Genomic DNA, 26,839 nt, shown 5'->3' with positions numbered 1-26,839 from the left:
AGTCTGTTAATATCTGTTAATAACTAGTCCATAATAATATCTGCTGTAATAACAACAACGATATCACTAGTAATCCTTTATTCTTGTTGAGCTGTTACAGTTCAGAGTCCTGAAGCAAGATGTGCTACTCTCGGTAGGAATGAGCCCAGCTATCTTGTCAGATCCCCAAACATCCTTTTAGGTAAATAGGGAAGCTGTGTGTTCCATTTTACAGATGGGGAAACTGAGGTTCCACTTGTCTCATTCCAGTGAGTGGGTGAGCCAGGACACAAATGCTTCAAAGGTCTTATTTCACCCCCAGAATTCCTGTCCTTGAGACACCTCTTCTTCCTGTTCCAGTTCCTGAGTTCCCTGAGCAAGCCCCTCTCCTCTCTGCCTTCTGCAGTTGGAGAGAGCGTCTCTCTTGACCTGATAGCGAGTTTCTCCAGGTGGAAGGGTGGGGAGCACTCGTAGGTGTTTTATTGCAGGGCTGGGCTTGGAGAAGGCCCTCGATCCTTGTTTGCTGATATAGAATTTGATTTCACAGGATTAGGCCTGTACCTATCAGAATATATTCTGGGCTGTGCCAACCCGCACAATGGGGCAGAAGGGCTTCAGAGGGAATCCGCCACCACGTGGGGAATGCCCCATGTCTGTGCTTGCTGAGGTGGTCACATGGTTCCTGGGCATCCTGGGAGGTACTGGAACGTAGGTCAACACTGGTATAGCCTCTTTGTGGGATGGCAGGGCAGGAGAACTTTTCCATGGCCAAGTAGCACTGGTCTGAAGGTATAACTAGGTCCTTGGACTCCCTTTCCCATAACTGGAGGATTTTCAAAGTCCTATGGTTAACCTGTTTGACCAATGATTGACCAATCCTGAGAGGGGATATAAAAGCAGACAGACACACAGCTCTATCCATGAATAATCTCAGCACTTTATTTCATCCCTTTGAGGGAGAAGGGGGCATTACCCCCCAAGAAGTCAGCCAGTGGGGTGGGTTGGCTAGAACATGTGCTGTCTCTCCAGGTAGTATAATATATAGCATTGATTATGCAGAAACAGGAAGGGAAGCAATAAGTTAAAAGCTATATAAGTTATGAAAAAATAATATATATACTTTTAATATCGTATATCCCCATTGAGGATTTGCTCCCATGGAAACCAATAAATAGGTGGAGAATAAGCAGCAATCAGCACCCTTTTGAAACTTGAGGGATAAGTATATATCTGAGTTCTTTCTGGCCTGAGCGTCAATAGCCCTTCAGCGCCCCCAACAGGCCTGGAGGACCTTCTGGCCTAGAAGGGGGCCAGGGCCTTGGGCCACCCGGTCCTGGAAAATGAGATGAATAAATCAAAGACTGGGTCCAGCAGAGGAGGTGAGGCAAGAGGGAGGTAGGGAGAGGAAAGGGAGGAAGAGAAGGTGGCTTACGGCGTGGGAAGGTGGAGCTGCCAGATTCCCTGTAAGGCCCTGAAGGCGAGAGCCAAGAGGATGAAAGAGGAGCGTTCCTCTAAGCCCCAAACCTTCTTGTTGGATTGCTGCTGCAGAATTTCTCTTTAGTTAGTCACTGGGGCCCCCCAACCTGACCTCAAGGGCTCAGAAGTTCCCAGACCTGAGCGGACAGTGCCTTCTTCATGACCCTGCTGGCAGCAGAGGGGCAGACGTGGAGGAGGAAGACAGGAAGGACCTCTGATCCACAAGTGTGTGTGCAGGGGAGGGGAGGCTTGGCCTGATGGAGGGAATGGAGACCCTCAGGAGTGGGACTCATGGGAAATGGGCCTGGAGTTTCATGGCAAGGGTGGCAAGAGGAGTCTCTAGGGTCTGGTGCATACCCAAACCAGGTTTCAGGCTGGGAAGCATCTGGATGGGAGGCAGAGAGCTCAGACCCCAGGCAGGGTGGTGAGCCCCAGGATGATAGAAAGGAGAAAGGAGGGTCCAGTTCTCCTGCCCCGTCTCCCCCACTTCCCACTTCCCCCATCAGGGAGTTTGTCATGGCAAGAAAAGCTTCTAGAAAAGGTGCTTGGGAGCTGGCGGGACAGCTGTCCAGTTCTGACCGTGACCTGCTGGGAGGGACTCACAGGAGGAGAGGAGGGGCATGGGGGTCTGGGCTGATCTCAGAGTTCTGGGCTCAGGTCCCAAACACCCAGGGAGCCTCCTCCCCTCACTCCCTAATACTGTCAGGTCTCCGGGAAGCCCAGGTGGTGCAGGAAAACCAGGTGCCTCCGCAGGAACTCTGGATAGTGGAGGGTGCCCATGTAGTCCCCACCGGCCCTTGGTCCGAGGCTAGCAGGGGCTAGGGGAGTGAGGGCACTCACTTTGGTTCCTAGTCAGAGGCAACACAAGAATTGAGATGTGAGTTTAGGGCAAGGGTTGGGCAAAGGGTCAAAGGCAGCTTGGTTAGAGTCCCCTGTTGTGCGAGGAGCAAGGAGGTGGAGGCAAAACCCCAATTCCAATTTACCCAGGCAGGAAGACCTCTCAGATATTGGAAGGGTGGACTGTGAGATATTGATATGGAGCCAAGTGACTTTGAGTAACTGGTGACAGTCCTGTCCCATTCCCGCAAAAAAGCAGTCACTGTTTTTAACCCTCTTCTCCATTCAGGATCAGATTTGCCTCCTTCCCAACCTGGAGGCTCCAGGCTGCTTTCTGGAGTCTAGCTTATGTCCTTGCTGCTGCAGGGGAGTGGCCTGGGGCTCCTGGGGTGTGGACAGCGGCTTACTCTGAGACCTCTGACTCCTGCGAGAGGAACTTTTCTGACATTTCGGTGATTTTGATCACAGGGCCTTTCTTGTCCTTCTTTTTCCGAGAGGGAGCTCTTGAGAGGCCGGACTTGGAGACAGCTACAGGGAACATAAGGGGTGGGGCAGGGTAGGGGCTGGAGGTTTGGGAGGCATTTAATATCATGCCTTTAGGGCCATGATCCCCCCCCACCCACTGTCCCCCTCCCACCATGGGTTCTTGGGGCAAGCAGGCTCACCAGTTCTGCATCTGGCCTGCACAGCGCTGACCACAGTGGCTGAGGGCATGTCCATCCTGTGGGAGGAAGAGATGGTGGGATGTGAAGGGAACCTGTGGCTCAGCTCTCCTGGGATTGGAGGCCTGGGATTAGCAGGCAGAGGCCAATTCTTGGCTGTCCCTCCCAGCTCTGGGCTGCCCTGCTGTGTGACTCTGGCTAGTCAGCTCTGTCCCCTCACCCCTGCATGAACGGCTATCATTTGCTGAGCACTGATTGGTGGCAGGTATTTGCACACGGGATTGTATGCACATGTGAGGCATACTTATCATCAGTCTATTTTCCCGATAGGAAAACTGAGAATTGAGTAAATTGGACTGAAGTTCCAGTGTGTAAGTGGCTGAGCCAGGACATGAACCCAGGCCTGCCAGGCTCACAGTATCATGCTGGGGGGTGAGGGGCTGGGTACTGGCTTCCCGTGGGGCTTCCAGTCCTCCCCTCTCTCAGGCCCGCCCCGCTGGCCCTGCTCCTTACCGGCTCTCCTCGCCCTCCATCAGCTTGCGGTAGGTGGCGATCTCGATGTCCAGGGCCAGCTTGGTGTTCATGAGCTCCTGGTATTCGCGCAGCTGCCGCGCCATGTCCTTCTTGGCCTGCTGCAGAGCATCCTCCAGCTGGGCTAACTTGGCCTTGGCATCCTGAAAGGCCAGCTCACCCTGTTCCTCGGCCACCTTGATATTCTCCTCCAGTTTCAGGCACTGAAAGTTCGGGAGGACAGAGAGAAAGAGGGGTCAGTGAGCAAGGAAGGAGGGAGAGAGCGGGTCAGGGCCAGGAGCCCGCCTCTGTCCTTGGTGGGAGTGTGCATTGGGAGGATTTGGCACGGCGTTCCTAGGCATGGTAATGGAGTGCGTTGCAGCAAGAGGCCATTCAGTTAGACCTAAGGAGACACTTTCCCAAGGCTACCAAATATGGCAGGGCTCCACAGGAGCCTGTCCCAGCTGTCCTTCCAGGATGGCACTTCTCTGAAGGCTCGTCCTGTCTGGAAGCTGGGGCTTATGCTTCCCTTCGCTTCTCCCCCATAGGGGGGAGGCGGTGGACTCTGGGTGTGTGTGTAGGGGACCCTCCAACATTCCAACAGCCCTGGCCAGTTTATGGAGCACTTTTACCGGCCAAGCTCATGTGGTCCTCAGAGCTGTCTAAGGACAGATGAGGAAATTGAGGCACAGGGATGCTAAGTGACCTGTCCAGGGTCACAAAGCCAGGGCTCACATAGACACAGCCTGTGTGAGCGTGTGTGTATGAAGGATATGAGAGAGCATGTGTCCCGCACTCTACCCTGCTCCAGCCCAGGTGGGTCCTCCGGACACTCACGTGACTCTTGATGGAGAGGATCTGCGATCGGAGCTTCTGGATGCGAACGTTGAGGTCAGCGATCTCACTGCGGCTGCTCTGGAGGCTGTTCTCAAACTCGGCTGAGCAGGCAGCCCGTTCCTCCAGCTGGAGGCCAGGGAGAGGGTGGCAGTCAGGGGAGCTCACTGTGTCCCCCCAGGACCCCTGGCCCCTCCTTCTTCCTCACCCTTGGCTTCATCCCCTCCTCTGTGGCCCACCCAGGCCAGTGTCTCCCTCCTTCCCTGCTCCTGCCTCCACCACGTCCATCTCAGGATCCCTCTCTTGGCCGCCCTGGACTGAGCCCCAAGGGCCATGCCCACACGTGGACTGGAGTCACTGGGTGGCAGCACTGCCATGAGCCTCTGAAGGGTGCAGACTGTGGCTTGCCCCTGTCCCCATCATCCCTGTGGCCCAGCACATCACTGGGCTCTCACATTCTCTGTCCCTGCATGTGAACTCACTGCTGTGGACTCCATCGCCCCTGTGTCTCGCCATTCATCTCTCCTGGACTCTCAGCACCCAGAGCTGCAGGCGGCCTTAGCCATCTCTGCTGCTGCCCATCTTGCCCTGGTTGCATCCCTCTAGTCTGCCTGCCAGTCCCAAACCTGGCTCCGGGAGTACGCCTCGGCCTCCTCCAGGCTGCGAGCCGCGACGGCATCATATTGGGCCTTCACTTCCTCTACGATGCCACTCAGGTCGATGTGGCAGCGGCTGTCCATACCCACGGTCACCGACACATCCTTCAACTGGGCTGCCAGGTCCTTCAGCTCCTGATGGGGCACAGACATGGGGCCTCAGGGCTGGTGGGGGGCCCTAGACCCTCAGCCATAGTCCCCATAATCTCTTCGTTCCCTGATGGGTGGAGGGCAGGCTTCCCTCTGTCTCCCTGGAGAGATGATCAGAGGATAAACATCTCCCTGCCCTGCCTCTGCAGCAGCTTGTACTCTTAAGAAGCAGTCCCCTCAACTCCCAACTCACCCACCTGTCGGTTTTCCTCTCTGATTTGGCAGGGAGGGCCCCTCGGCTCTGGAGGCCCACCTGCAAACCTAATTCCTCTTCAGTTCCCACCATCCCTCCCTGAACCGCCCCCTACCCCAACACACACACTGCTGTATGCTCCCAGGGTGGGCCTCCTTCCTCCTGGCAGAGGAGGAAAGGGCCCAGGACATCTGGGCCTGAGGGCATTCTATCATTAGGCTCAGTGCTGTGCAGCGTGGCCTCCCCCACCCCTGCCCTCCCAGGATGGGAGCTCCTTGAGGGCCTGGCTGAGGCATTTTCACCTCCAGGCCTCCGTATCTGGCAGGGGAGTGTCCCTGCTGAATGCATGTGGGAATGGAAGCCCATGAGTGATGAGGGCAGGAGGGGAGCAGAGGCTGACGATCATGCATCCCTGCTCTCCTGCCAGCAGCGGAGGCCCAGGTGACTTCCGGGTCACCCTGGAGACTCACTGCCCCTCCCTGTCCAGCTGAGGGGCTTGCCCAGCCGCAACGACAGGATTTAGCCTCAGTATCTTTGTCTTCTTCTGTCCTTTGGGATCCTTCTTTCCCCTCCTCTCTGTCCTCCTCTTTGCCTAGAAAATGCTAGCCTGTGTCCTCAGAGACCCCTGGAAGCGGTAAAACTTCCCATTTCCCTGGGGGCTCCTGAGAGACCAGGCAGTGTGTGTGCTAAGTGCTTTCCAGGCGTATCCACGTCTCATCCTCACCAGGCTGGCTCAACTGTCAGCCCCAGATTACAGACAAGGAAGAAGCTGCAGGACCCAGAGTTGATGGAAACAGCTGTGAGGGCGGGGCTGGTCCCAGAGCTTTGCCGCTCCTGCTAAGCTCCCTTAGAGGGGCAGGGACGGGAGCTGAAGCCCCACATATGCTTCTGTCATGCCCTGCCGTCTGATTGCTTTCCAGAGTGAAGGCTCAGAGGTGTGTAGCAAAGCCAGTGGGGATGGGGGTCTTTGGAAGGGCTGCAAGGTGTCACCTCCAGGGCCCTGGGCTGCTTCTCTGGAGGTGCTGATCAGTAGCTCGGGCCTGGGCGGGGCCCCGCGTGGAAAGGAGGAATGGGTGTAAGCAGAGTGTCCGTGGCCAGCATTGTACAGAGTGAGTCAGGTGGCTGAGGAGCCTGACAGGCAGGGAGAGCGGCCAGGCACCCAGGGAGGCACGGCGGGGCTCAGCTCAGGGGGGAGCGGTGGGATACAGATGCACAGTTACTACTGCTGGTGTTCACAGTTCATCCTCGACCCTTACTTCAGTCATCAAGATTTGGCCAGTGTTCTCATTTTACACACATATATACATGTGTGTGTGTGTTAGTCGCTCGACTGACTGACTTGGAGCAGACAAGTCGCTTGCTTGTCTGACTCTTTGCTGCCCCATGGACTGTAGCCCTCCAGGCTCCTCTGTCCATGGAACTCTCCAGGCAAGTATACTGGAGTGGGTTGCCATGCCTTTCTCCAGGCATCTCCTGCATTGCAGGTAGATTCTTTATCTCTGTGTCACTAGGGAAGCCCTATATAAAATTAAAGAAAACTACAAAAAGACCTTTTTTTGTTTGATTCAGGATCCAAACAAGGTTCATGCGCCGCCATTGGTCCGTATGTCTCTCCTATTCTGTGGATACTCTCTTCATCTCTGTCTCTTTTATTTCCCCCCTGTCTTTTTCTTATTGAATACCTCAGGTTGCTTGCCTATAGTCTGAATCTTCCTGATTGCCCCGCATGCTGGTGTTTAGCATGCTCCTCTGGCTTCTCTATTTCCTGAAAAGGGGCAATTGGATCAGGAGGCCCGCTCAGATCCAGGTTCTGTGTTTGGCTCATGACTGCATTCCAATCTTGGTTTCTGACTCTGGGCCCCCTGCTGACCCTCATCTGTCTTTTGCTCCAAGAAGCTGTGGCTGAACCTCTGGAGTCTAGATTGGCAGAGGCTGCTACTTCTGACCTGTGGCTGTGTCCCTGCGGCTGGAGACCGCAGGGGTGGGCAGCTTCGAGGCCTGCAGAGGAAGGCCACCCCTTCCCTGTCTGCTCACCGCCTGACCCTGCCCACTAGCATCCCTGGTGATCAGGATCGCCTCCTGGAAAAGAAGTTTGAGCAGTGGCAGGCCACCTGTCTCCACCCTGGAGCTGGTGGGACCCTGAGCTCAGTGGCCAGCTATCCTTTAGAGGGTCTCGTGATGGAGGGTTTTGGTTGATCTTCAAATACATCTAACAGAGATCTCTGAGCAAGAGTGGGGGAAGACCCCACCCCCTGCGGGAACACAGGCTCATGCTCCGCCTCTGCTCCCTTGGGCCTCACTGGAGATTGACATTTTCCAGATGGAACTGACATCCCAGCTGGGGCTTGGCAGCGAACCAGTTTCAGAGATGCAGCTTGGGGCCTCCTCGGTCACCATGTGCTGGGGGTTGGCAGGCATGGGGGCATTTCAGACAAAGTTCTCCAGGGCCATTTCTTCCCCAGGCTTAAGGTGGCATTCGTTATGGGCAAGGAGAAGGCCAGGGCACTGTCAGAGCACAGGGCACTATTGCAGCAAAAGGATGGGCGAAACCCGGCTGATGGGGCAGCCTCAGGTCCTTTCTGGAAAGAGCCAGTGTAAGCATAAGCGTGGTAAACAGAAGCAGGAAGTGGAGGGCTTGGATCATCTGCAGACCTGTTCAGACATGCTGGCCCTGCCGGGCTACAGAGGGCATAACAATGCTGACTTGTGTGGTGTGGGATTGCCACCGTAGCAGGGTTGGGTGGGGGGAGCCGGGGAGGATCTGCATCTCCAAGCGGGCAAGAATCAAGTTGATTCAGGTTTAGAGCTTTTCTTAGGAGCCAGAGTCTGAGGAGGCCTCCATATGTGTGCCTATTGTCATCGTGGCCCCCCCAGGTCAGGGAATATGGGGACTGAGGGGTAACAGTACTGCTCAGTAAAATGCAGTGTTCAACGGCACTGGGCTCTGAATAATGTCACCTCTTATTAGCTGGGTTAGCCCTGGCCAAGTCTTTAAACTTAGCTGAGCCTCAGTTTTCTCATTGAAAAGTGAAGTGAAGTGAAGTGAAGTGAAATGAATTCGCTCAGTCGTGTCTGACTCTTAGTGACCCCATGGACTGTAGCCCACCAGGCTCCTCTGTCCATGGGATTTTCCGGGCAAGAGTGCTGGAGTGGATTGCCATTTCCTTCTCCAGGGGATCTTCCCAACCCAGGAATTGAACCTGGGTCTCCTGCATTGCCGGAGAAGGCAATGGCAACCCACTCCAGTACTCTTGCCTGGAAAATCCCACGGACAGAGGAGCCTGGTAGGCTGCAGTCCATGGGGTCGCTAAGAGTCGGACACAACTGAGCGACTTCACTTTCACTTTTCACTTTCCTGCACTGGAGAAGGAAATGGCAAGCCACTCCAGTGTTCTTGCGTGGAGAATCCCAGGGACGGGGGAGCCTGATGGGCTGCCGTCTATGGGGTCGCACAGAGTCGGACACGACTGAAGCAACTCAGCAGCAGCAGCAGCAGCTCCTGCATTGCAGGCAGACACTTTACCATCTGAGCCACCAGGGAGGCCCATTTGAAAAGTGGGTATAATTATGGAATTGAAATCAGCTGACATTTATTAAATACTCACCATGTGCCAGACACTGTTCTAAGTGCTTTAGGATATACTAGCAAAATAAATCCTCACAACGGGCCAGTGAGCTGGGTACTATTGTCCTCCCCATTTTACAGATGAGGAAATTGAAGCATAGAAAAATAAAGGAACCAGCCCAAGTCCATATAATAATGGAGCCAGGATTCAAATCCAAGCCGCCCCAAAGTCTGTGCTCTCTTAATAATTTTCCCTACTTTATAGGTTTATTGGAAAGATTAAATGAGATTACATCTGGAGAGCACTCAGCCTGGTGCCTGGAATATAGTAGGTGCTCAATAAACAACAGCTGGGAAACTATTGGTGTGACTGGAAAACGTGATGGAGCTGGGAGGAAGTGTCCAGGGCTTGAGTAGCCTGTTCCTGGAGTGGCCTCCTGGGGCACCATGAAGGCAGGCACGTAGACAGGCCAGGTCCTTTTTGTAGGGGTCAGTATCCCGGGAGGTGTGCTGGCCACAGGGGCTTGTCAGTAGATTGCGTAGCTAATCTCCCTGGAACCAGAGTTTGCAGGTGGGGCAGGTGGCTTTCTGGCTGGATGCAGCCAGGCCCCAGAGCACTTGGGAGCTGGGGTGAATCCTGGAAGCTGAGGGGGAGTGGGAGCCCCAGGGTGCTGTCACCAGTCAGCATCCCTGGAGGTGAGGGGAAGGGGTGTTGCCCAGGTGGGTGCAGTGTGTAGACGAGGCCCTGAGCAGCCTATAGCCACTGGCTTCTGGGCAAGGCTTTCCATACATATCCTGACCTGCGTGTGTGTCTTGGGAAGAGGGAGGGCTGTGTCCTGGGGCCCTGGGGCGGGCTATACAGTAGTGCTTTTTCCGTATCTACTCCAAAGTTGAGACTGGTGCCTGGCCCCCCCCACCCCGGGGCTATGCACATCCCACTGTGTTTTTCTTCCACCCTAGCTGGCACGGCTGGTACCTTTCTTGGACCTGCTCTGCCTGATGGGGTAGCCACTGGCCCTGTGTGGTCGTGAGCACTTGAAATGTGGTCAGTCAGAACTGAGATGAGCCGGAGGTGTAAAATACACAGCAGATTTCGAAGACTTACAATGGGAAACGTGTGTGAAATAGCCCATTCATTTTTTATAATGACTACTTGTTGAATAATCATATTTTTGATATAGTGGCCTCATAGAATATATTAAAATTATTTTTTTCTGTTTCTTCACTTTAAAAAAAAATGTGACTCCTAGAAAACTTACAATTACCTATGTGGCTTGCATTATATTTTTACTAGGCAGGGCCAGCTTAGAGACCCATTGGTATAGGGAATCTTTATGGGTCAGTGTTGCCCTCTCAGCCTGCGGAGGTACATGGAGGGAAACTCAAACCTCATGTCCCGACACCAACTTGCCACCTTGCTGCTACCTGAAACAATAATAACTGCTATTGTTTTATATATGGGCATTATATAATGTGTAATAATGATAAAATATTATTTTCTACATTATATACTATATAACCATATTTTATTATTTTAATTAATATGTTATTATAATATTATATTAATATGTTAGAAATAAAACAATAAAATATGATGATATAGTATACAATATAGAAAATAATATTTTATTATTATACATTATATATACTGCACATTATATAATAATATATACTATATATATGCTACACTACATACATTGTTATAATATATGATAGTATCAATATAATATGGTAGTATCAATATAATATAGTATAAATACAATGTGATATGATACAATAGAATGTATATGTAATAATCGGGTCGGCAAGATCCCCTGGGGGCCCAGCAGCCAACTCCGGTATTCTTGCCTGGAGAATCCCACGGACAGAGGAGCCTAGCGGACTACAGTCATTGGAGTCACAAAGAGTCAGACACGACTGAGTGACTGAGCATGTACGTACGTGTAATAATGCACTCTTGCATTCACTGTGGCCCCTTCTCCACAGCAGCCCCCCAACAGCACCCTGCCTCCGTCTCCACCAAGGGCTGCCCATCCTGCTTAGAATAATGTCCACACCCCATCCTGGGCCTCTGGCCCTGCACGACCTGGCCCTTGCCCACTCTGTCTTAGCCACAGCTGCCACTTTCCCTCCCAGGATCACATCATTCCCATCTCAGGTGTTTCATACAGCCCTTCCTTCTGCTGAAGCATTTTCAAGTCTCTGCTGAGTTGGAACTTTCCAGGTTGGGGCTTCACCCTCCTCAGAGACACATGGCCCCAACCCCTCTAGCACTAAGGCATGGCCCAGTTTCTTTGCATACCAGCAACTTTTCCCCTCCAAAATGATCTTGTCCAGATGTGTTTATTAGCCTATCACCCGTGCCGTCTTAGCTAAATTGTGCTCTCCTGAAGGCAGGAAACTTGCCCGCCTGGCTCACAGCTGTGAGGTCAGTGCCTGGCACCTAGCAGGCATGCCATAAACATTTGTTAAGTGATTTACCCCATCACAGCATGATGAACCTGCTACTATCACTCTCCCCATTTAACAGATGAGGAAAGTGAGGCACAGAGAGGAGAAATAACTTGCCCCAAGTCACAGAAATGAGGGGAAAAAAAAGAGTCAGGACTGGGGCCAAGGGCTGCCAAGTCCAGAGGGAGCCGGCAGCCTGCTGTGGGGCGGGGCCCAGAAGTAGGGCAGGTGTGTCTCCTCAGTGCTCAGGTATATGGCTGGCTATGCCCAGCCTTCCTCGGCTATGTCTCTACACCCGTAGGGCCTCCGCCTGGCCCCGGCTCCCTGAGATGTTGGCGAGCAGGATGGGCTGGAGGCCCTGAAACTGTGGCCCTGCTGACGTCTGCTGGGCGGTACCAGCCCTGGTGAGTGTGGGTAGAGGAAGCTCTTACCCACTTCCCAAGCCACTCAGTGGGCACGGTGCCCTGGTGAGCCCCTCAGGGCTTAGGCCGGCCGCAGAGGACCCTGCTGGGGACAAGAAGCGTTTTGGGGTGGTCTGCCCATGAGGGCTGCCTCCCTCATGTTGGCAAGGGTTGGGAGGGTCTCTCTTCTGCTCCCTCCCATGGCTGCACAGAGGTCTCAGGTCCACGTGTAGCCACGAGGCCCAATTTCCCTCTCCACAGGGTCAGCAGCCCTTCAGGCCACCCGAGCAGATCTTTCTGGTTGCAGTGGTGACTTTGACCCCTGCTCTGCCCTGGGCTGCATTGCCATAGCTTGGCACCAGCGGCTTACAGCACACAGGCTGCTGTGCCCTGTCACACTCAGTAATGGTCCTGCCTGCTTGTAGCTGAATCAAAGCATCACTCCATCAGCCTCCTCACTCCTGAGAAGATGGGGAATGTAGAGAGGAGAACACACATCCCAAAGGAAGCCCAGGAGGTAGATGCTGCCAAGGGGCAGAGCCCAGAATTCATCTGCTGGTGGCACAGCAGATGGGACAGGCCTTGCTGGGCTACTGTCCCCCCAAGGACAGTGAGGACCTAGGGACAAATGAAAATGTGTCCGGGGGCTCCTCTGTCTGCATTTACTGGGACTGGGATTTTTTTTTTTTTTTTTTGGCCATACCACATGGCTTGTGGGATCTTAAGTTCCTTGACTGGGGATTGAACTCATGCCTCCTGCAGTGAAAGCAAGGAGTCTTAACCTCTGGACCACCAGGGAAGTCCTTCCTGAGTCATTTTTGTCTGGCAGAAGTTTGTATTGTCTGATTACCAGAGAATCTGTCTATAAATCTTCCCTGTATGATCCCCAAATGGAGGGTGCCTTGCAGGCCTAGGAGAGCTAGAGCTGTGGGTGTTTGCAATTTAAGCTGCAGGGATGAGAGAGAAATTAGTTCAATAAGAACTACTGTTCAAAGCCTCCTGGCTCACCACTCCAAGGCCACTTCCTGACCCTGCCCTGGATGTACCTGGGCCCCCTTCATGCCCTCAGTGCTCCCCAACACACGAAGGTGGGGCTTTCCCTGAGAGAGGCTTTGTGGGAACCTACCATGCTCCGTGAGATGAGTGACGAGGGGACACGGGTTATTGACTGCCGCACACAAGGGGTGTAGGAAATTGTTGCATCTGTGGCCAGCAACAGTGAGCGCCTGCTGAAGTTTCCACGACCCTGCATCCCTTACCCAGGGACCAGTTGGCTTTCGGCTCAGCGGGACCCCGGCCCCGTCTTCTCACCTGCTCATAGATGCTTTTCATCAGCTCCACAAAGCTCTGCAGGCCTTTTAACTTGGTCTCCAGTTCCGTCCGTCGAAGACATTCTGCATCCAGGTCCTGGGGGTGGGAGCAGTGGTGAATGATGGGAAAAGGAATGGAGGGATCCCAGGGCAGGGGTATGGTAAGGGGGATTTTGCTTCCTGAATATGATGGGAGAGATTCCCGGAGAAGACCTGGCTCAGAGCCTTGGAGGAGGGTGGGGACAGGTGCTTAGCTTTCTGCCTGTGGTCTTGGGACTCAGCCTGTGGGGCCTTTGTTTGGGGATCCTGAGCAAAAGAGGGCAGAGGGTCCCTGGGGAAGGAACCCATGGGGTAAGCTGGGGAGGCTACCTTCTTCAGCTGGACGAAGGTGAACTCCATGTCCGTGCGCTTGGAGATCTCGTCCTCATACCTGGGAGGTAGGGAAGGAGGAGAAGGGGAGCCAGGGAGACACACACACAGAGCCTGCTCAGCTGGATACGGTGGACTTAGCAACGGTTTGCTTAACCCTCCTTGGGTGGGGCTTGGGGCCTCTGCCATCCCTTTGGCGCCTTGTGGCAGTTAGAAAAAAGGGGTCCCTTCCTTGAGGAGGATGCAGCCCCTTGTCTCTATGACATGTCCCCTCTCCTCCCTGATACCACAGTGTTGGCTCTGGGGAAGCAGGCATCCCGCCCCTCATGCTTACTCCTTCCTGATGACCAGCCATTCCTCTCCCAGGGGCATCTGCCCCTTTCCTGGCTCTGCTCCACATTCATCTCTTCCCGGAAGCCTCTCCTGATTGCACAGTCCCTTTACCCTGATGTTTTTGTTCCCTTATCTTTATCCCATCTCCTCCCCCGAGAGTCTCAGTTTCAAACAAGCTGTGCCTTTTGTAGTGTCTGCTCCAAGCATCTTGCTCACGTCATCCTCTCCTAACTCCACCCTTCCCCGAAGCCCCACGCTTCTCCCACTGCTTTGCTAGACAGCAGGACACTATGCCATCTTCCCTCTGGAGAGAGGGCAGGAAGGCATGGGTTTTGCAGTCAGATGGGCCCCCCCATATGTTTCAGGGCAAGAAACTCCTCCCCTCCCTTGTCTCTTGGGGTGTGCACGTGCATAGGCGCATGTGTCATGGGGGCTGAAATTCACCAGCACTCCAAAGCTGTGTTCCCTCTCTTCTCAGATGTGTCTCCTCCTTACACATGTGATGAGATGTGTCGAGTACACCTCGTGTTCAGAACCAGGACACTGCTGGGTGGGGAGATGGGATCCCTGGACCCTTGACCTTACCCTCTGGGCCCCCAGGATGGATGTCTGCCTGCGGCATGCTTCCCATCCCAGCTCTGCCTGCCCCAACCGACGTGGGGATTCTGTGGCTTCCTGTTGCCTTTCCTCCTCTCTAGGGAATGCCTGAATCATTGGCGGCTCTAATTACAGCCGCCTGCCTGCCCCAGTCCCTGACCTCACAGAAGGGGCAGCATCACCCATCACCCACGTCAGGTAGCTGGACCTGCCACCCCCAGGCCTTCTCTTTCACTAGCCTCCCAGAGGGACTAAGGGGAGCAGACCCCAGAGCACGAGAGCCTGTAGAGCACTCAGCTCCCTGAAATTCAGTATGTGGAGGGTCCACACTCTCCCTGGCCACTGCGGGCTTCCAGAATCTTTGAGGGTCCCTGAGGGTGCAGGCCATGGGGACAGGGTGGTGCTATGGGTCAGGGAGACTGGTCTGTAATCTGAAGCCTTCCAGGGCAAACAAAATGCCTCTCCTGTGAGCCTCAGAGCCCCCAGCCAGGGGTGTTCCCTTGGTCTTGTTTCACAGATCAGAGGCTCAGAGAGAGGCTTGGAAGCCTGAGTCATGTGCTGGTTAAGAATGGGGTTCCAGAGCCAGACTATTTGGGCTCAAATTCCGGCTTTCTTGCTAAGTAGCTATGTGACCTTGGATAGGCTCCTTCTACGTGCCCTTGTCACAATAATGTTAACTTCATGAGGATTAAATAAATGAACACATAAAGCATTTACAAAGGTGCGTGACACCCACCAGAGCTACTGCTATTATTATCACCATCCTCTCCAACACCAGGGCTTCCGTGGTGGCTCAGACGGTAAAGAATCCGCCTGCAATGCGGGAGACCTGGGTTTGATCCCTGGGTTGGGAAGATCCTGTGGAGAAGGGAATGGCTACCCACGTCAGTATTCTGGCCTGGAGAATTCCACGGACAGAGGAGCCTGGTGGGCTACGGCCCATGGGGTCGCAAAGAGTCAGAGACAACTGAACGACTTTCACTTTCACCAACACCATGTCCCAGCTCAGCCCCTCTCTCTCAGCGTTTCCAGAAAGAAACCATGGGGATTCTCACTGCAGACAGAGTGGGCAGGTCTCTTCACACTCCTCACAAATGCTTAGGGCTGGGCTGACCTGAACAAGTTTCCCTCTGGGATCTGGGGGCCTCGGAAAAATTTCCTGACTTGTGGACAGGGGTCTGGGAGCTCCAAGCTGAGAAGCACAAATTGACTGGCCCTCCCCAAGCAAGCCCTCTGTCTAGCCTCTCCCCTCTCCTCTGATAACAGACTTCTGCCTGCCTGGGAACAGGACATTGGAGAGAGCTGTCCAGTGGGAGCCCTCTGAGGTGCCAAACCTCCCCTTACCCTTCACTGCCCTTCTCAGCTTTCCCACCTCCCTTCTCATCGACTCCACTGCAATTCAATCCCAGTTCACCCCTAGACAGCTTGAACAATTATACACAACATTTCTGAATCACTTGCTATGTGTCCTTGGGCAAGTTTCTTCCCCTTGCTGGGCCTCTGCTTCATCCCTAGTAAACAGAGGGGATAGTCAGCTAATCCTTGAGGTCCCTGCTACATCAGAGCTTCTAGAAGTCTCCATTCCTATAGAGGCTTATGCAACCCCATGTCCCCCATTCACTTCCAATCCCCTGCCCGTATGCTAGCCGCCAGCTCCCAAACCCATTCTCAGCCCTTTTCAGCTGGTCACACCCGTACCCTCTCCACCCCCCCAAACTTGTTTATTTCTAGGAGTGAAGCTGATCTCATCGGCCTTGTAGAGGCAAAGTACACCCCTCCCTGTCAGGGCTTGGCCTGGCATCTCCTGGCCTCTGGGGGCCCCAGGCTTTGCACAGCCAGGCTGCAGCTTTCCTGGCTCTGGCCTGCAGACCCAGAAACCCTCCAGCCTCACCTTCCCCAATTCAGTGGGCTCCCTACCCAGAGAGGGGGAAGAGAGGCCCTGAGCCTAAACAGTAAAATCAGGCAGCAGATGGAAACCAGGCAGCGGGCCAAATGAGGGGGCTGAGCCAGATTAAAACAACAAGCAGTGTTTGTACAGAACTTCCAGTTACAAAGTGCCTCCACGATGCGATCCGGCTGCTCTCCTGGGAGCAGCTTCACACAGTAGCTTGCCAGGCGAGGGATGGGACTTTGTACTCCTGGCTGTGTGACTAAGGACAAGCCCCCACCCTCTCTGGGCCTCTGTTTCTGTCTCCATAAAAGGAGAATCCAAGTCCACACCCAGCTCTGCTATTCTCTGATCCTTTGTAGGCCAAGGACCTGCTATGTATCAGTGAACTGAGTCTTGGGTTCTGGCACACCAGTGAGATTTCCCTCGTCGCCGTCAGAATGGGCAGTCTAATTCCCTGTATTTCCCAAGGACCTGGAAGGGCAGGGTAGGGGGAGAAGTGCCCCCCGCCCAGGTCAGGGAGGGGCCCAGCCAGATCCACAGATGAGGAAACCGAGGTCCCCAGAGAGGGAAAAGCTTCCTGTGTGACCATTCCTTCTGCATGTGGTCTCAGCAGGGGAGGCCACGCAGAGAGGCCTCGAGGAAAGGCTGTGCCACAGCCCAGGACTCCTGACAGGCTGCCTCCGCCCTCCGTCTTGGGAGGCTTTGGGCCTTACCTCAGATCACAAGGCCTGGATCTGGCCCAAGTCCTGCAGAAGGTAGGGGCTGCTTCAACCGCACCCTGTCCTTCCTTCTCTCTGGCTGGGGGCCTCCAGCAGAGACCAGCCTCTCTGCTCTGGCCCAGCTTCCCTGTCCTTGAAGCCCTGACCATTGTCTGGTCAGAGAAGGTCACCTCTCCTTTGAGCTACTCAAGTTAACTAGTCTGCCTTTCTAGACTGGCCAATTCAGTGCAGCAAACTGCTTTGTGCTGGGCATGGAGCCTTCTCCGTTGGGGGCAGAAGAGTGGCCATTTTTAACCTCCAGTAGCCATGCCAAACTCTTGGCTTCCTCCTCACACCAGCCTTAGCTTGGTATCAACCATCACCATTCCCACTCCACACAGGAGGACACGAGGTTCGTGTATGAGGCAGCTTGCCCGAGGTCACAGAGATGGTGAGGGGTATGGGCAAGGAGTAACCCCCTCCCATGGGGCACAGTCATACCCAAGCCCAGACCCTTAACAGCTGGGCCGTTCTGCCTGCCAGCTGCTTGTCCCCCCAGTCTGTGTTTTCCATGTCTCTCTAGACCCCAAGTCTGCCATCGAGTTCAGGCGTGTCTTACCTCTAGGCGATTGCTTCTTTATGCAAACAAACCTCATCATTTCTGCCCCCTGCCTTCCCTTACCCTCTTCCCTTTTCAGCTCAAGAGAGTTCAAAATCTCAAGCTACAGCCAAAGCCGGAGCCCATCTATTGCTCTCGCTAGTGACACAATTTCCCATGGACTTGGGCGCAAGGGGAGGGCGTAGGGGACAGGGCTGCAATGCCCAGAGGCTAGCAAGCGCAGCGTAGCTGTCAGCCAGCATGAGACTGGCTTTGTTGTAAGGGTCACTGCTTGGGATGTAGCTGTAGATTCACTGCCTTGTCTTCCCGGGATCTAGAATACTGCTAGCACGTTGCAGCTCTTTAGTAAGTAAGTATGGACTAAAGACTGGTTTTTCAAAGAAGTTTTCTCTTTTTCTGGCCTGGGCCCCCAGACCTTGCCCCCACACGTGAAGGTTGGTCCCCACCCTCGGCCCTCATAGGGCTCCCCTACCTGATCCGGAAATCTTCCACCTTCTCCAGCACCTGCAGCAGGTTGGCCTCGAGCTGGCCCCGCTCCTTGCTCACTTTGCGCAGCTCCTCCTGCAGCCGGCCTTGGTACTCCTCATAGAGGTGCCCAAGGTCAAAGGTGGCCGAGTCCTGGCTCTGCAGGAAGTGCCAGCGGGTCTCCAGCAGCTGGTTGCGCTGCTCCAGGGCTTGCACCTGGGAGAGCGGGAGGGTGGCAGTGAGAGGGCCAGGTGTGCCCCCGCCAGTGCCACCCTCCCCCCCCCCCCCCCCGGGGGCCTCCATGGGACGTGGCAGCTCATCTACTCAAGAGGCACCCGCCTGGGGCCCTCACTCAGCACCTTCAGGTGGCATCTCCAGTTACTGATTGTTCAACTGCAGATGGTGCGATAAGGGGGGGAATCCGAGAATCCCAGAGAGGCACAGCCAATTAGCCAAGGTTTCTTACAGGAAGTGCAGGACCAGCGAGATGAGGGAAAAGGGACCAAGCTGTGAAGGTGCCCACATATGACAGGTTCTCCAGGCTGCCTGGGGCTTGGGTGGGAGACCCCAGGGAACGTGGGGTGTCAAGAGGCCTGTCTGCCGCCCACCTAGACAAGCCTGGTCTCATCTAGCTTTGGAAACCGCAGGGTAGGGCCTGGTTAGTTCTTAAGTGCTAATCCTCCTAACATCCCTGGACTTGAGGTCTGTCCAAGCCTCAGTTTCCCCAGCTGGAAGTCAAGGTTGATGTCACTTGCTCTGCCCACCTGCAGAGAGAAAAACCTGGGGAGGTGCTTTGGAGCAGCAAACAGCAAATGCTCCTGTGGTCCCTGCTGTACACACGGCCTTGTTCTTTGAGCTGGACATCTTTAACTCAAACCCCCAAACAACCCTCCGGGGAAGATATTGTTATCAGCTGCACTCCACAGATGACGAGACAGGGCACAGGGAGGGGAAATTACCCTCCCAAGGTCACACAGTTAGCAAGCGGCAGGCCTAGGGGTGGAATGCAAGCACTTTGAGGTTTAGAATCTTTGAGCTGCTGCTCAGCAGGCCTCTGGTCTGCTGCAAGTTCTCTGCGGGGCCCCGTTGCCCTTGCTGGGCTGGCTTCTGCCTCTAGTTGGGGCCGGACTTGCCTTGAGGACAAAGCCTGGGGGGGCTCTGGACCCAGGGCTCCTCTGAAACTCTGCATCCTTCACACCCTCCTGCTCAGAGGGTTTATGCATGGATTTGCAAATCCTGCAGGGATTTGCATGGCTCCCACCCCAGCCACTGGCCAGCAGGAGGGCAGAGTCCCTCTTGGGTCCTCTTATTCCCTCCATCCAGTTCAGCTCAGCGGAGCTTGGGAGTCCCCCTCCCTCTTCTGCACTCTGCCTGTCCTCTCCAGGCCCAGCCTCTCCCTTGAGCATCATTCTCCTTCCTACCATCCCAGCCCCCGTTCCATGTGCTCCCAGCACCCCGCTGTAGGAAGCCTCCCCTCTTCCCTCCAATATCTGACCCTTGGTGTATCTGCTTCTCGTTTGTCCTCATCTACCACCCTCAACGTCAGACTGAGAGCCATCTGCATGCCTCTTGGGATGTGGCTAGGGCTACTGAGGCAAGATGGGTGGCTGGGGCTGAGCTCCTGAATGGGGCAGGCTGTTGTCATGATAGCATTGTGACAACCAGCTCAATTATGTTTCCTATGACCACAGTGGGCAGCCGAAAGTCTTTCCATCCACTGCTGGCACCAGCTCCCAAAATCACAGCCCGAAAGAGCCAGAACCACAGACCAGCCTTTTGGATCAGCTGGTCTATACCCTTCATTTACAGAGGAGGAGATGGGGACCCAGGGCAGTCAGGTGACTTGTCCAGGCTCACACAGCAACTCCGTGGCCCAGCTTCTTGACAGGCCCATCTGATGGCGGCTGCCAACTCTGGACTTTCGTGTTCCCGTTCCTCCTGAACCTGGGTATCAGGTGGGCTCTCGCCCTCTCTGTCTGCCCTACCCACATCCCCGGGTTTCCCTGAGATCTCTGATGCCCCGGGGGAGGCCCCTTGGACACTTGCAGGAGACGACATCTGTGGGAACACTCAACAATGGTGTTTGTGGGCTGCCATTCCCCTCCTTAACTCCCATTTGTACTGGTAAATTCTGCTTGAAGCCGACTTTAAGCTGTGTGCTGTCGTCACAGCCAAACAGGTTCAGTAGGGATGCGGTCAAGAGGGTTTCTGTCGTACTTGCGTGTGTGAGGGATTGCTGGGGGTGGTGGGAGGTTTCTGCTCACTCCACCTGCCCTGCGTTTTGACAAGTAGGAGCCCCGTATTTATACTGAGGGTAGGGTTGAGACAAGAGATGTGAGGCTCCCTCCTCCACCCATAAGCAACACAGAACCCTTTGGACCAGGAAGTCCTCCCCATAGTCTTACTTTGATACCCTATGCTTCGGTACTCGCTTGCTGGGAGACGGTATGCATTTGGCCAGCCAGTCTAGTCAGAGGGCATTTTTGGTTGCAGGGGATTTAGGGAAGCCTCCTTTTACTTGGGGGAGTTGCTTGTTGTCTCAGTGGGTGGGGATGAGAACTCACCCCCAACCCAGAACCTTCCATGCTGAAAGGCTCCTCCCTCTGGAAACAAAGGCGAGGGAGGGCCGGAAATCCCAGTACCCTGTGAGATGCCAGCTTCACTTCTTTCAACCTGTCAAGGCTGCCAAGCACTCCCCTCTCGTTCCTCTTTCTGCCTCTCCTGGCTGACCCCTTGCCCTTTGATCTAGGCAGCAGCTCTAGGAGGAGCCTTGGAGACCAAGGCTGTGGTCTACCTGCTTCCCATTTTACAGATGAGGAAACTGAGGCTCAGAAGCACAGAACTCACTGTGACTCAACTCCAGGGTCGTGGGCCTTCCGGCTCAAAAGCAGGCCCAGACGAGGGTGGAGAGAGACGTACTTTCTGTTTCGGGGAACTGAGCAGCATGGGCTGGGCTGGGCTGGGGCCCTCCTCAGGAGGGAGGCTGACTGTCTGGGGGGCTGCATGTGCCAACCCATGGGCCCACAGCCCAGGCAGGTGAGTGTGCAGAGTGATGCCTCTGGTGCTTCCTCAGGAAGGGGGCGGTGTCAGATCCCCTGCCTCCAGCCTCAGCTTGGCTTTGCCCAAGAGCCTCAAGGTCTCTCCATCAGGAAAGGCTGTTTTGTGCTTGCCTGCGTGCAGGCAGGGGGGTGGCCCCTGGGGCTTCCAGAGGCTACACAGGCCAAGGGAAGACACTGTGCCCACCCCTCTGGGTCCTTTCCCTACAGCCTCCTTAGGCGCTTCTGGCAATGCTTCCTCCTGTCCCATCTCCACCGCCTCTGGTGTCTGCAGCTGAAGGCCCAGCCTGGAGCCTCTGCTGTTGTCAGCATGGCCCTCGCGCTACCCCCTTGGCCTCCTTTCCTGCTGCTGCTTCTGCTCATCCTCCTTCTTCATGGCTGCAGCTGTACTAGTCTCTTGACTGGCATGAAGTCAAGGCTACCCTCGGAGCAGGAGCAGAGCAGGGAGTTGGAATCTGAAGCACAGAGAGGGGAAGTGGCTTGCCCAAGGAAACACAGCTGCAAGTGAAAGAATTGTCACTGCTCCAGGGCCCCTTGGGGGCTCCTGTGGGTCTCCTTGCCAACCCTTCTCCTCTTCCTCCTGCTCTTCCTCAATGATCTCTGATTTCTCTGGGTGCCTCAGAGGGCCCAGGAGGGAGGGCCACCCTGCCAGTCTCTTCTCTTTGCCTAGAACCCTACCCCTGCACTGGTGATGGCATCTCACCCTGGGCTCCTGCAGCTCTTTCCAGCTCCATGCTGCATCCCTACCCACTAAGCTCCTCCACCTCACCCTCCAGCAGGGCCCTTCCCTCCTTCTTCCCAGGCTCCTTCCTGCTTGCATTCGAGCTAAGTCGCTTCAGTCATGGCCAACTGTTTGCGACCCTACGGACTGTGTAGCCCACCAGGCTCCTCTGCCCATGGGATTCTCCAGGCAAGAGTACTGGAGTGGGTTGCCATGCCCTCCCCAGGGGATCTTTCTGACCCAGGGATTGAACCCATGTCTCTTATGCCTCCTGCATTAGCAGGCGGGTTCTTTACCATTGGTACCACCTGGGAAGCCCTTCCTGCCTGGCAGGGACTAAATGCCCTGGGCTGGAGTTCTCTGGGCTGGACCCATGTATGGCCTTTTCAATATAACAAAGAGAATATACCTGGTACCTGGTGAGGGCTTTCTATGTGTTTTTCAGAAATGATCCCATTTGATTCTGACAAGCCCATGACACCAATGTATACTGAGGCCCAGAGAGGTTAAATAATTTCCTTGAGATGACACAAACGTGAGAGGTGAGGCCAGGATTCAAACCCAGAAATGTGACTCCGGGTTTCACATTCTAACCTCTGCTTGCTTCCACTTGGGCCCTCGTGGTCTTTTCAAGGAGGGATACGAGCGAATAACAGACTTTCTCCATAGAGTTGGTGGATCAGTTGGGTTTCCCTGGGCAGAGCTCCAGTGATCAGGATCCCCAAGGGGCTGGCACCCCCAGTTCCCTGCCTGCCACTATGGAGAGCACTGGTCTCAAGGCCAAGCTTGAACTGGGGGTTGGGAAACTCGAGTTCTTCTAAAGACCTTCGAGGGCATTGTCCTGACTCTGGGAACAGAACCCAGACCCCTCGGGCCCCTCCCTGTACCTACACACTCCTCCTGTCCCCACGGCAGAGGCACAGGGTGATATCAGCCCTGGCGTTCACGGAGAAAAGCCACCCATCGAAGCCAAATTACATAGCTCATGAAGCATTCCTTTTAAGGGATTAAGCTGTGTTTGGAGAGGAGGTGGTTCTGCAGGGACCTGCCTCCCTCGGGCAGCGGGCTCTTCTCCTAGGGTGGACCGCCTGGCAGTCTGAATGCTGTGCAGCCACCGGGGGTGATGGAGGGAACGCTCCAGCTCAGGGGATGGTTGTTTCTCCAGTTGTCACTCCCCCTACACACCCCTACCCCAGGCACCCCAGGTGTGGGTGCAGGAATGCTGGTCTGGGCACTCAGATGTGGGGGCGAGGTGGGGAGAAATGACTCCCATTTCAGAGGCTTTGTGTCTCACAGACCTGAGTTCAAGTCCAGACCTTGCTGGTTGTGTGACCTTGGGCAAGGCGCTTTGCCTCTGGGCTGCTCCGTCTCCCCATCGGCGCGGCCGGGGAACCAGCTGTTGTGGAGTGCTGGGCAGTGGGGGCAGAACTCCAGCTGGGACTCCAGGTCTGTTACTTCATTCCCCCTGCCCTCCTCGGTGAGCCCCCACCTAGTGGAGGACACCAACCATATGTAGAGGGACACAGAGGCAGGGAGAGCAAGGGGCAGAGAAGGACCCAGCCAGCCCGGGGCAGAAGGAGAGGGGAGTGAGAAAGCTGTAAAATGGCCATAGAAGTAACTTCTTTCCTAAGGTTGAAGGAAATAGAAATAAATATGCACTCAGCACAGTTCCTGGCTCAGGGTAAGCAGTTAATCAACAGTAGCTGTTACTATCTATTATTCTCAGTCAGGGCGGGAGGGAGCAGAGCTGGGAGGGCTGGTCATGGGAGGTTTCTTGCAGGAGGTGAGTGAGGAGCAGGTTTGGGAGGTGGACAGGACTTCCTTGGAGCTCTTGAAGCCCCTGCCCTGAGCCAGAGCTTGACACCAGCGGGTCCAGGAAGTGAGGTGCAAGGGACTCAATCACTCTACTCTGGTCAGGACATGGAAGACTGGCTGGCCGCCTGTTTCAGACTCGCAGCACCCATCCCCCGCATTCCTAGCTCCTGAGGAACCACAGGTGTACCCCATGCCACTCAGCTTCCTTCCAGCTGCCCCACAGGTCCCCTTGCCCATGTCGGCGCTTCTGACCCTGGGAAGCTGAACAGATCCAACGGCCTGGACAGGAAGGTGAGCCCTGTCGGTCCACCGTGGAGTCTGACTGCAGCCCATGCCTCCATCAGCTGTTCCCAAGAGGGGGCCTCCTCTTGGTCACACTCAGAGCCCCTCCCTAGTCCCTGCCTGCGGGGAGGGTGACCCCAGGCCATGCAGTGCGTTATTATCCAGACATCCCTCAGAGGCAGGCCATCCTGACGTCCTTTTCTCTCCCATGTCAGGATGGCTAGGGACTTCCCCCTTCTGCTTCTCTCAGCTCAAAGCTAGGCCGCGAAGTTGGCAATGCTGGCTTCCCATTGGCTGGGCTGGGGAGGGGGTGGGGCATGATGCTGGGGGGAATTGCAGAGCTTAGCCACCTGCCCCAGCCCAACTGGCCTTAGTTTGGGGACCCCTCCCCCCACTTCTGCTCACCTTGCCAATCAGGGAGGCGAATTTATCGTTGAGGACCTTCATTTCCTCCTTCTCGTTGTTCTTCTGCTGCTGGATGGCTGGGTCCACCTTGAGATCCAGGGGTACCAGCAGGCTGGGGTTCACGGTCACCTTGGAGACGGTGCCGGCTGTCCAGCAGCCTGTGAGGCTGTGGGAGCTTAAGCCCGGCTCGGGGGGCCCGCAGCTGCTCCATCCAGCGGTCGCAGGCCGGGGGCTGCCCGCCGGGGTCACCTCACAGCTGCTCAGGCTGCTAAAGCCAACGACGCAGGAGCGGCAGGCCATCACCGCCCCCGGGTCCCAGAGCGCGCAGGGCGCAGGGACCGGCGAACGAGCCTTTGCGGGGTGGCGGTGGCTTGCTCCCGTCGCAGGCAGGGCAGGCTGGGGACTGAGGAGCAGACACCTGTCGCACAGTGCTCATTAGCTCCACGAGGGCGGGACGCCTCCCCTCCCAGCCAGACCAACCTGTTAGATGATGCGGCTCCCGCCCCTCCCCCCGGCACCATGTACCCATCTCCTCCCCGGGCAGGAATTTACCAGGCTGAGGGGGCTGCTCATTGTCATTGGCCTCCCAACCAAGCCTGGCCTGGCTCCAGGGGAAGGGGACATGGGCTGGGCTGGGCTGGCTGGCTGGCTGAGGGTGGGGAGGTAGTCAGAGGAAGGACAGATTCAACAAGGAAGGACAGAGAGAGAGAGAGAGAGAGAGAGCGCGCGCGCGCGAGGAGGGCGAGAGCAATGCCTCTCACCGCAGACCTCATTGCATACCTGAAGGCTGACGTATCTAGGCTTACATACCTCTGGAAAAGATGAGGCAAGCGCAGTCCCTGGGCTCCCAAGTGTAGGGCAGCCGTCCTGGGCACCGTGCCAGCCTGGCATTGGAAAATAGCACGTTGACTGTTTATTTTCTATCTGTGTTTAAGAGTCACCCTGACTTCTCCTCTCTTCTTCTTTCTTCCCCCAGCTCTCCCTTCTCCCTGCCTTTGATCTATTATTTATTAATCACCTTTATGTGCATCCCCCTGTCTCAGGGGCTGGAGAGGAAATACACGGTCAAGAGCAGTTGTCTTTGGATGACTGAGACTTGGTTCGAGACTCAGCACTCACCCCTGGCGTGGCCTCCAGCAGGCTCCTTGACTTCTGTCCTTTTGTGTTAAATGGGGGTGAATATACCAACCCCATAGGAGATGGTACATGCAGAGAATCTGGGAGAGGGTGGGCACCCAGCCCTCTGTGGATGGTGGCTGAGACCCGAGCCCACCTTCTGGGAGCTGAGCCTGGAGGGCAGAGGGCCCTGGTCAAGTGCAGCTCTGCTCCCAGGGCTGTGAGAAGGTGCCTCGGTCTCCTCCCTCCCCCTCCTTCCCATTCTTCCGGCTCCTCTTCTCCTTTCTCCACCCTGGTTTCATCTTAAATGTGAAGTGTAAATAGCGCAGACTCTGACTTGCTCCCCCAGAGCCTCTGATGGGGTGGCAGAGGGGTCAGCCAGGGCCAGGGCATTCCTTTCCACCTTCCTGGATTTCCGGAGGCCTCACTCTTCCACTTCCAAGGAGTTGCCGTTTTTCTGGGGCCTCTCTCTTCTTTCCTCCCTGCCCTGATGTTGCTGGATGATCTTGGCCAGGCTGGATGGCTCTGTGTGCCCTCCCTGGACCTGGCACACCAGCTTGGGTGGTGGTGCTGCAGAAGAGAGAGGAACGTGTCTGGGAGAAACTCTGGTGTTCAGGGGTGGAGAGATCTCAGTCCCCTCTGGGACTGAGGGAGACAGGTTGGAGATGGGAGCTCCTGCCTGGGTCACATCGCCCTGTCCAGACCCCCTGCCTCCCAGGCCAGAGCTCTGTCCTGCATAGTGGGCATTTCTGGCTCACTGAGACACAAGAATCTGTCCTGAAGCCACGAGTCTATCCCTAGACTGGATTCTGGGCTTTGATGCTGGGGGTGGGCTGCTGAGACACTTCTGGGTGATGGGGTCACTGCAGGGGTATCTGGTGCCCCCACCCCTGAGACATGCTAGCCCTTCCCCCATTCGGCACCCACTTGCATGGTCCATCCATGCAAGGACTTGCAGGTCCTTCCTGACCTGGTATCTGAATGGTGTGTGGTTGAACTCAGCACCCTGTCTGCCCCCACCTGGCCACCTCTGTGTTCTCTGCAGGGAGTGGGGAAGGCAGACAAGGGCGTAAGGGGTCTGCTGGTGCCAAAATAGCAGCAGACAGGTCAGGTACACCCCCCATACATGGATTAGCTCCCATGTCCTCATGAGACCCATCCTTTGTAGAAGCTTTAATTTTAATCGCCCTGATTTGCAGAGGAGGAAACTGAGGCTTGGAGAGGTTTACAGCCCGATCTTTTGTTTGTGTGCATGCTCAGTTGTGTCTGACTCTTTGCAACTTTGGACTGTAGCTCTCCAGGCTCCTCTGTCCATGGAATTTTTCAGGCAAGAATCCTGGAGTCGGTTGCCATTTCCTTCTCCAGGGAGTCTTCCTGACTGAGGGATCAAAACTGTGTCTCCAGTGTCTCCTGCAATGCAGGCAGATTGTTTGAGCCATCGGGGAAGC

General features: G+C 55.3%; 1 protein-coding gene across 2 annotated transcripts; it reads right to left on the bottom strand.

Annotated features, from left to right (window-relative positions):
- Positions 1-896: 896 nt before the first annotated feature.
- On the bottom strand, positions 897-24,986 carry KRT80 (keratin 80). Of its 2 annotated transcripts, none has more exons than XM_019960517.2 (9): positions 24,276-24,986; positions 18,004-18,212; positions 13,394-13,454; positions 13,026-13,121; positions 4,925-5,089; positions 4,302-4,427; positions 3,468-3,688; positions 2,958-3,013; positions 897-2,820 (listed from the first exon to the last, which is right to left on the bottom strand). In XM_019960517.2, the coding sequence occupies exons 1-9, from the start codon at positions 24,573-24,575 to the stop codon at positions 2,696-2,698; spliced, it is 1,359 nt and encodes a 452-aa protein (XP_019816076.1). In that variant the 5' UTR covers positions 24,576-24,986; the 3' UTR covers positions 897-2,695. The 2 variants fall into 2 exon arrangements, with proteins under 2 accessions (XP_019816076.1, XP_019816077.1); XM_019960518.2 differs by having other exon boundaries at positions 897-2,855; positions 24,276-24,985.
- Positions 24,987-26,839: the final 1,853 nt, after the last annotated feature.

Source organism: Bos indicus, chromosome 5 (assembly GCF_029378745.1).
Source record: "Bos indicus isolate NIAB-ARS_2022 breed Sahiwal x Tharparkar chromosome 5, NIAB-ARS_B.indTharparkar_mat_pri_1.0, whole genome shotgun sequence".
NCBI classification, from domain to species: domain Eukaryota; kingdom Metazoa; phylum Chordata; class Mammalia; order Artiodactyla; family Bovidae; genus Bos; species Bos indicus.
The sequence above is the reverse complement of the archived record's forward strand: the minus strand, read 5'-3'. Positions and strand labels throughout refer to the sequence as shown.

Excerpts from the sequence above, each read along its gene's own strand:
- KRT80 (XM_019960517.2), bottom strand. The coding sequence starts at position 24,575 with ATGGCCTGCCGCTCCTGCGTCGTTGGCTTTAGCAGCCTGAGCAGCTGT. Across the intron at positions 13,455-18,003 it reads GTGGAAGATTTCCGGATCAG|GTATGAGGACGAGATCTCCA; the intron begins GTAGGGGAGCCC and ends CCTACCTCCCAG. Across the intron at positions 3,689-4,301 it reads TCCTCTCCATCAAGAGTCAC|TGCCTGAAACTGGAGGAGAA; the intron begins GTGAGTGTCCGG and ends CCGAACTTTCAG.